At 41.6% G+C, this 9,388-nt stretch overlaps 1 protein-coding gene across 1 annotated transcript in view; it reads left to right on the top strand.

The window, feature by feature from the left end:
- Positions 1-718: 718 nt before the first annotated feature.
- The window catches only part of LOC125481713 (NUAK family SNF1-like kinase 2), a gene marked incomplete at its 3' end in the record, with an annotated part of 14,216 nt that continues 5,546 nt past the window's right edge, over positions 719-9,388 (top strand). Inside the window, exon 1 of the mRNA XM_048593603.1 lies at positions 719-1,377. Coding sequence (XP_048449560.1) covers positions 1,114-1,377 — 264 coding nt within the window. The remainder of the gene's footprint in view (positions 1,378-9,388) is intronic.

The raw sequence follows: 9,388 nt of genomic DNA, 5'->3' as shown, positions 1-9,388 counted from the left end.
TACACAAGCTGTTGACGTCGTTTTCCACTTTTTTGTTTTTAATTCCGTACAGAAAGGCTGATGTAATCGTGTCGCACTATCCCCAGCGGCTAGCCTCGGGCCACCTTGATATCAATTTTAATGAAAGATTATCGTCTGGAGACGTTAGCTCAATTTATTTGCAGATGCTGCTGCCCTGACCTGAGATATTGGGAGTTTCTGGCAGTTACTGTTTTTATTTCATGCAGTTTTTTGAATTTCTCATGAATATCATGTAATGAGATTGGAGTACCAACCAGGAGGGTAACCAGGCCAATGTTCCTGGATTGAATGCACATTCTGATTAGCTGACCCTAGTCTGGGTACAGGGGTAAGGGAAGGGGTTGGGGGGGTAGTTACCTGAGTATTTCTCGACTGATAGTGAGGGAGCTAAGAGAATGAAAGACTATTGTCACTTCCCTAAATCCACCCCCACCCCCCTGCTGTTTTTCCCCTCTCTCTCTAGCCTGCAGACCGGCGAATGTGCTAGGCCCATGAAGCCCCTGGCAGTCGAATAGCCAGACTTTCTCACAGTCGGAGTTGGACGGGATGGTATAGTGGGTACCTCATCTGAGACAGCAACAGCTTTCCGTCGAGTCGGTTCAAAAGCGAAAGAAGAAAGAGTTCATTTGGGGAAAGATTTTAATGATTGAGTGGAGGGTCGTGACGTTGATGGGGAGGGTGGTTGTGATGTGGAAGTGGGCGGGGTTAGGCTAATGAGGGATCTGCTGAAGGTTCCACACGCGACTGGGATCTGGAGATTGTTGTAATAGTGTTAGAGAGTGTGTAACATGGAGAGGGATACAGTGTATCAGAAACAGGGTACAATGTAACAGAGAGGGATATAGTCTAACTGAGTGGATATGTTGTAGCAGATATTGGTTACAGTGTAATTCTACTTCAGTAAGGAGAAAATAGTCATTGTAAATATGGGTGACTTTATTTACCAGGAACTTTGATCTTGTGAAATTGCAGTTTCTTTCTTTCTTTCTTTCTTTCTTTCTCTCCCACACACCCTCTCACTCCTATTTCAGCCTTCCCGGTACTTTTCAGCCTTCATTCGCATCCTGTTGCTTCTCTCTCTCTCTCTCTCTGATGGATCCAGCGTCTCCGTGTCTGAGCCGGGGCTCGGTTCCAGGCGCTGCCTGCCCGCTGTCTGCGGGTGGCGGTAGGGATCAGGGATCCTCTCCGCTGGCCTCCCGCTGCTGCTCTTCCTCGCAGCCTCCGGAGCTGAAACGCCAAGCGGTGAAGAGGCACCACCACAAACACAACCTGAGACACCGCTACGAGTTCCGGGAAACCCTGGGGAAAGGCACTTACGGCAAAGTGAAGAAAGCAGTCGACAGATCCGGCCGAGTGGTGAGAAATGCTATAATTTCTGTAACCAAAAAAAGGGTCAACTTGCAAATCATTTAAAATTGTTGCCAAATGAAGGTCTGTTTTCTTTTCTTACGGCTGGGTGGGTTAAAGACGATTTGAGAGGTTTTGGTGAAAGATGCTAGCGACCAGCAGCCATTCAAAACTTTAGGAAAATGAGCTCCTCTAAAGCCGGCGCCAGGCTGCTGCTCGCTGCCTCGCACTCATTTTTTCTTGACAGATCTGGGCCAGATATTGTACTAAGTCCTACCCAGGACTGAGGTATTCGTTCCAGTACTTGCTCCAGTTTCCCTGTAGACTTTTTTTGTTTTTTTAAAACAAAGTTGTTCATGGTAAAATATGTATGCCAGAACAAATATTTCCAATCGTTGTGAGTTTGTTATTCACTGTAAATGCCCCAGCTATTCTGAATTGAATATGGATTGTGTAACTTTTAATTAAAAGCTCACAATCTGTCTGAACACGCTGTTGTTGAAATGATCTCATGGTATTATTTCCAGTGTTATCACGATAGCTGATGCTTGTAGCAAGCGTTATCTGCAGGGTAAATACTAAACCGAAAGAACTGCGGATGCTGTAAATCAGAAACAAAAACAGAAGTTGTTGGAAAAGCTCAGCAGGTCTGTGCAGAGAAATCAAATTCAATGTTTCGGGTCCGGTGACCTCAGAACCCTTTTTCTAGCAACTTTAGTTTTTGTTATCTGCAGGGTGACTTGGCGATTGTCAAAGAAGTCCAGTATTAATCCCGTTTCTTTCCTGTACTTTCTCCTCAGTACCTGCCTGCAAATTATAATGCACCCTCCCGACGAGTTAGGGTGGCCGAATGGCAAGCTTGTATTGCATAGGATTTCTTTGTGAGAGGTGCAATTATCCTTAGCTGGTTCACCTGGTCGTGGGCAAAAGACAGAGACAAACTCTCTCCAGAGTTTAACAGCAAAGCCTAAATGTTGGCCAACACTGGTTGTTACCATGTCCTAATACCGATTCTCTTTCCGCAAAAATGCTGCCCTGTTGCCTGGCCATATGAGAAGTTCAGGAATTTCCCTGTGTATGGCTCTGTAATGCTCTAATAAGAAATCCCCTAATTCTGTTGGATTCCCCAAGAATTCTACATCAGAAAAAAGTGGAGATCTCTCTTCCACCACCCCCCTCAAAAGAAAAGGGGGTGACACTGTCAATTTTAAAAACTCTCCAAGACTGGGGTTCTTTCTGGTTAAGTATAATCTGCATTATCATGAGAAGTGATCTGGGTCAATGGTTTGGAGATCCAAACTGACCCTGGTTAAACTGAATAATCTCCAGGGTGACCACCTGTTCCCTGTAGGAGAAAGCAGGTTGGCACCTGATTGTCTCAGATTCATTAAAGGCAGCCAGTCTGTCTTCCTATTTTCTCCCAGCCTGTGACCACTCTACACTTTCAGTTAATTTTCCTTTTGATTTAAAAGGAATCACTGGTTGGTTCTGATTTATTTTTCAGGAGGTTGTGAAAGGAGAGAAATAATGGGCCAAAGTTGAACACCCATTTGAAGATGGGTCTGACTTACCACACTGCGTGGTTAGTTGAAGGTCATTTCCAAGTTGTCCTTGGGGTTTTACTGAGCCAGTACAGTGGATATGTGAAGCCTGACAACTTTGGCAGCTGGAATTGCCACTGCTGTAGATATGGGATGGAATACAAGTGCAGGAGGTTTTGGCATAGTGAAATTGTCACTGGACTAATAATCCAGAGTCCCAGTTTAATGCTAAGGGGTGGTGGTTCAAATCCCATTATGGCAATGAGTGGAATACAAAACTTAAGTCTGGGTTTGAAAGCTCATCTCAGTAATTTTGACCATGAAAACCAATACCAATTGTTATTGAGTCATATATATTTCTAAAAATAAAAATCTGGCTCACTAATGTCCTTCAGGGAAGGCAATCTGCCATCCTTAATAGGTCTGGCCAACTTGTGACTCCAAACCCACAATAATGTGGTTGACTTCCTCTGAAATAGGCCTTGCAAACCATTCAGTTCAAGGGTGTTTAGAAATGGGCAATAAATGCTGGCCTCATTAGTGGTACCCACACTTCAGGAAAGAATAAAACAAAGTGCAGAGAGTTGTTGAAGTTGCTGAATATATCAGTGGAAATTCCTGGCCACTGTGACCTCTGAAACTGCAGAGAATACTGTTCAATCTTTGTGTGTGCCTGTGCCTGTGTCTGTGCGTGATCTCCCTGAATCCAATGCTGACAGTAAGTTCCATTGGCAGGCTGAAGCGAAAGTTGTTACTGGGACAAAGCATACTGAGCTGATCTACAATGATCCAGTGCACAATGAGACCATTTGGCCCAGCCTGCCTGTGTCAGCCAATTGATTCCATACCCTTCTCCCTGTAAATTGTATTCCTTTGAGAATTCATCCAATTCCTGTTTGAAAGTGGTCACTGTGCTATCACCATCCTCTCAATCTGGTGTAAACCATTTCATGACAACTTGCTGCATTGAAAAATTCTCATTTTCCCCATCCTTCTCTCTCCTGGCTGTTTTCACAATTTGGCAAATGTTCAAAATCTGTGTCCTCTGGTTACATCGGGTGCAGTGATAGTCACCAGTCGGTCACTGTTGGTGACTTCTTAGGGCAATATGTAAGAAGAGCACACTAAAAGATACTGGCTTACATTTAATTTACTCCTGCCACTGTGTTATTGTCATAGGAGTGAGTCTTTAATCCAATGCTCCTCCAAATAAATGCCACAAAAAAAAAGTAGCTTGAGTTCTGGGATATTTCACCTATTAATGATCAGAAAATCATGGATATGTTTCAGTTTTTTTCACAGGAATTTGCTTCCTAAGTGAATACTACCCTACTTTAACATTGGGATTTTTGTAGAAAAGAATGAAGGTGGAATAGGAGATGATATTTGGGTTGTAATCTTTGCTTTGTCTTCTGAATCTGTTGATCGCTTTAATTAATTTCCCACTTACCAGTCATGTCTCACTTCCCAAGTTAATGATTTTCAAACTGCCCAAAGACTGCTCATTTTGTTTGAGCTGAGCTGGCTCTGTGCTACCCTTTTCAATCTTTCTTCTCCTATCTTTCCTCTTCATGTTTACTCCCTCCAAGAGGCAGGCTGATGCTGTGGAGTGGTCCCCTGAGGCTGGGAACCATCCAGCACCCCCTGTAACTGATAGTTCATGTGCAAGTCAGGGCAATGAGTTGTTTGAGTTAATTGACCATACGTAGTATCATAACCAACAGTGGGTAAGCCCTAATCCAATGTCCAAAGTCCACATGCTTTCTTTTGGGGGACAGGAATCAATCCACAGAATGAAGAGACACTGCGGAAGTTGAATTCTAATTGTAGACTATGGTTAATTAGCTCAAAGTGGCATAGCAACATTGAGGTACTCTGAACAGAAGCAAAGTCAAGGTTTTCACTGATCTTTGGAGCAGAATCTCTTGTGAAAGTTACTTGGATGCTTTTCTACACATGTAGAAGTGGGGATGATCAATGATTGCAGAAAGAAATTGGTTGAACTATTGAGGGAAATACCAAGGTGGGGCTACTGGACAGAGTGGAGAAATGAGAACCAACAGGAGTGCTTTACATAGAGCCATGGATATGTGAGGTAAAAGGTGTCTGTCTGTTGTGACTCATACCTCTATAACTATTGTGACTAGAAGGACTGTTTGAACTTTTGCTGTTTATATTCAGAGTGGGGATTTGGAATTTATTTGACTCAGAACTTGGAGTGTACTCTTATAAAAATAAATTACATTTTACATCTGACAGAATTGGATTTTTCTAACAATCCTAACCTTGTTCACTTTTCTTTGATTATAATGCTTCCAGAAAGATGGACCTGGAGTATGATGAGGAAAAAACAGTTGGAGTTGAGCTATTGTGCTCATTAAAAGTATAATGTACCCAAAGTACAGTAAAAGCACTAATCTAATATTTACTGTAAGCAGCACAGAATTAATTTGTGATTCAGGCTTGTTTGCTCAGTAATAACCTCTGGTCGACTGTCCTGAATCCCAAAATTCACACTGTTAGATGAGGCCATTTAAAAACAAATGTAATTTCAATAAAGCTTTACGCTCGCCAAAGTGCAGCTTGGAAATATGCACAGACTTAATTGAATCTCCTATTATCATTATAAAACTATTGGTTTCTGTGAACATGTCCCCAGAATCTAGTATAGCTGAGACAATCAGTCATTGCTAGTTATGTCTTGTGTCCCAAGCACCAAATGAGATAGGTGGCAAGCCCAGTGCAATCAGCAGAAACATTGTTCTGTCAGTGTTTAGAGAGACAGAGGCAGAGATATTGAAAGGGAACCATGCTGCATGTCCAAAAGAAAAGCTTGTTTCAAGAGTTTTTGAATGTGTTAATTCTCGGAATGTGAGCATTGTTGTGAGGTAAGCATTTATTATATAGCCATAGTTACTGCTTGAAAAGGTGTTGGGGGGATCTTAATCTTGAACTGCTGCAGCCTTTATCTTTAAAATATATTCATAAAATTTGTAAAAAATACATTACCTAATCATTTAAATTTGACATTCTGTAAAGTGCAATGTGATTCCATTTTTTCCCTACTGTACTGAGGTGTTTCCATAAACTTAAAATTACAAGTTGTTTACTATGTACAACATTGAATAAAATTCATATAGTAAAGGTGTCCCTATGGGGCTGTTGGGTAGGCAGTTCTAGGATTGAGACCTGGTGATGATAAGGAGCAAAAAACACATCTCCAAGTGAGGTGGATTATTGTTGTAACAGAGTATTACCCCTCCCCCAATGATGGTCTTGAGCGAATTTTCACAACAATTTTTTTTCTCTATTTTCTATTTTAAAAATACATTTATCTAACACTTCTCAAGAAGTTAACACATTATAGATTGAATATTATATTGTTGTCAGATGACGTAAATGCTCGCTGTAGTTCAGAGAAATACAGCGGCTGGGCAGTACTCAGTGGCTCATTGTAATTGCTTGGCTGACGAGCTGGCCCCAGCTCTGTCAGTTGGCCTGTGTGAATGCACTTGGTCTTACAACAGTGCTCCCATTGAGCGGGTGGTTTTTCTGGAAGAGAGCCTTGGGTGAGATTATTCAAACAGGTGCAGCCGTGTGAAAACCAGCCTATTCATTAAATATTTAAGACGTTTCTCGAGGAGTTGTCTCGGGATGAAAACGTGCTGATTAAATCTGCACTGTGTTTCTGAAATCTACTTTCATTTTGGAGAAAGCGCTATTGCAGGGAAGAACAATTTAAGTGCATTTGTAATATTGTAAACTGACCCTGCAATCATGGAAATAGTTAGTTAAAGGGATGTGGGGTTGGGGAGCTTTGTTTACTGTGCCATTGCATCTGCCTTGTTCCTGGATTTGTGTTAGAAGGGGCTTTTTTTTTTGTTGCAATTTATACAGATGTTACCATTCTTCCTTGCTGTCTCACTGTTTTATTTGCAAGTATTCATGTTTCCATAAAAAGAATTTATAATGTTAATGTTTATATAGAGTTCATGTTTAGGAAGTAATGGTGTACTGGTAATGCTACTTAAGTAGTCATCCACAGTCCCAGACAAACATTCTTGGAACACAGGGTTGAAACTCATCATAGCAGGCAGTGAAATTTGAATTCAGTAAAAATCTGAAATTAAAAACTTAGGTTAATGGCAATAACATCACCATTATTGATTATCATAAGTAACCATGTGTTTCAGTAAGTCCTTTTCTCAGGCAGGTTGGCATTCTTACTTTGTCTGGCCTACATTAAACTCCAGACCTACAGCAATGGGATTCTTAACTCCCCTTTCAAAGTGCAAGTTCAAGGTCAGTTAGCGATGGGCAATAAACACTGGCACAGCCAGTGATGCCTACATCCCATGACTACATTTTAAAACAAAAGGCTCTATTGTACAGGACTCACCACACCTGAAATCTAGGATGGGTCAGCACTGAGATAAGATTTTTAAACCTAGATTGTGAAGGGAAGACAGAGAGTGACAGTTTGTGTTTTCATAGAATCACTACAGTGTGGAAACAGGCCCTTCAGCCCAACAAGTCCACGCTGACCCTCGGAGTATCACACCCAGACCCATTCCCCTATAACCCCTACCTAATCTACACATCCCTGAACACTACGGGTAATGTAGCATGGCTAATCCACCTAGTTTGCACATCTTTTGGACTGTAGTAGGAAACCCACGCAGACACAAGGAGAATGTACAAACTCCACACAGACAAACGCCCGAGGGTGAAATCGAACCCAGGTCTCTGGCACTGTGAAGCAGCAGCGCTAGCCACTGAGCTGCCCTTTTATACATTGAAGCATTTATACCTGTCTCATGATGCCCTCTTAACAGACATAACGTGTGTTGGGAGAATTAGAAAATGTTCATTTTAGTTTATATTCTAGCATCCTGGTAGCGAGATGACAGCAGCAATGATATTTGATGTATAGAACTTGAATTGCTGAATAAAAGACATTTTGTTGAAGCTCTTTATTTTTGGCTCAACAGGCCATTTATAAAAAGAGTCAATATAAAAGGAAAGCAAGTTTGGACTGCAACCCCTAGATCCCAAGAGCAAATAAATCACATACACCACCCATTAGATCTCCCCACATGGCCAGTTTGTGCAAAGTTAATAACAGATATGCAGAATGCCTGATGTAAAGCAGATGATGGCACAATAACATTGTGCAGAATTCTGCAGAAAGCATTGTTGTAAACTTATGAGTTCAGATCTTTTCACTATCTCTCGCAGTCCAATCTGTGTTCACTATTCATAAACACTTTTGCCATGCTGTGGTATCCTACACCATGTTGTACAGTACTGGAGAGAATCAGAAATGTGCTGTAACTGGGCCTGAAGCCAGCTAATACACATCTGAGTGAGATCTTTCTATTGTGAAGGACTTTCTAACCTTAATATCAGACTGAGCCATTTAGGGGTATGGTCAGGAAGCACCAACACACAAAGGGAAGCAAAAGTCTGGAACTTGCTCCAAAAAAGAACAACCAAGGCTGGAGGTCAACTAAAAATTTCAGGATGGAAATTTTTCGTTTTCTTCAGTGGAATGTGTTGAGAGATGAGAGGTGAATGGAGGTGCAGAGCAGCCATGTCTGATTTGGTGGCAGAGGAGAGTGGCCTCCTGTTAGTATGTGAGACACCCACCAGCACCTGATTTTAATTGTACAGCTCTTTGGGAATGGGGTGGGGGGAGGAAATTGTGTTTATGACAAAGAAATGATTTCTCAGCATTCGTTTCATCTTGGTTCTATTTTTGCTGTGGATTGGGAGACCTTTGACAGTATATGCAAATAAAACAGATGGGATTTGCACTGTGAAAGGCTGTACCAGCACAACGCACAATTGCAGTGTGATATTAACAAGCAAATGACATGCAATAAAATTGCTTTCCCAAGTGATTACGGTTAATTGTTGCTCCATAGCCCCAAGAGTAAAGAGAATGTGCAGTGAATTGGATACTTAGGGAGGGGGCAGCAGCTGTCTTGCCAGTTTATTGCACACATTTTTATTTCACAGGGATCTGCATTGTTCAGGGAAGACCTCCTCCAAACTTGCTCAACTGCCTGTTCTTCAGGAGTGGGCCTCTGACTATTTGATAGGATCCTTTCCTGTCATAAAATAAAGAACTGCAGATGCTGAAGACCTGAAACAAAAGCAAAAGTTGCTGGAGAAAGTCTGCAGGTGTGGCAGTATCTGTGGAGACAAAGCAGAGTTAACATTCCGGTAACTCAAAGGTCACCAAACTCAAAACTTAATTCTGCTTTCTCTCCACAAATGCTGCTCGACCTGCTGAATTTCTCCAGCAATTTATTTTTGTTTCTTATCCTATTACTGTCAGATATCCTTGTCTGCAATTTTTTTTCAGGTATCATGTAACACTTAAAAGGGTATGCAAATCGGAGACTTGTTTCCTCAAAAGCTTTCAGTAAAGCGTTTGATAAGGTTTGGATTTCAGTAAAGCGTTTGATAAGGTT

Source organism: Rhincodon typus, unplaced genomic scaffold (assembly GCF_021869965.1).
Source record: "Rhincodon typus isolate 14 unplaced genomic scaffold, sRhiTyp1.1 hic_rhity00003243, whole genome shotgun sequence".
NCBI classification, from domain to species: domain Eukaryota; kingdom Metazoa; phylum Chordata; class Chondrichthyes; order Orectolobiformes; family Rhincodontidae; genus Rhincodon; species Rhincodon typus.
This window is presented reverse-complemented; position numbering and strand designations above follow the sequence as displayed.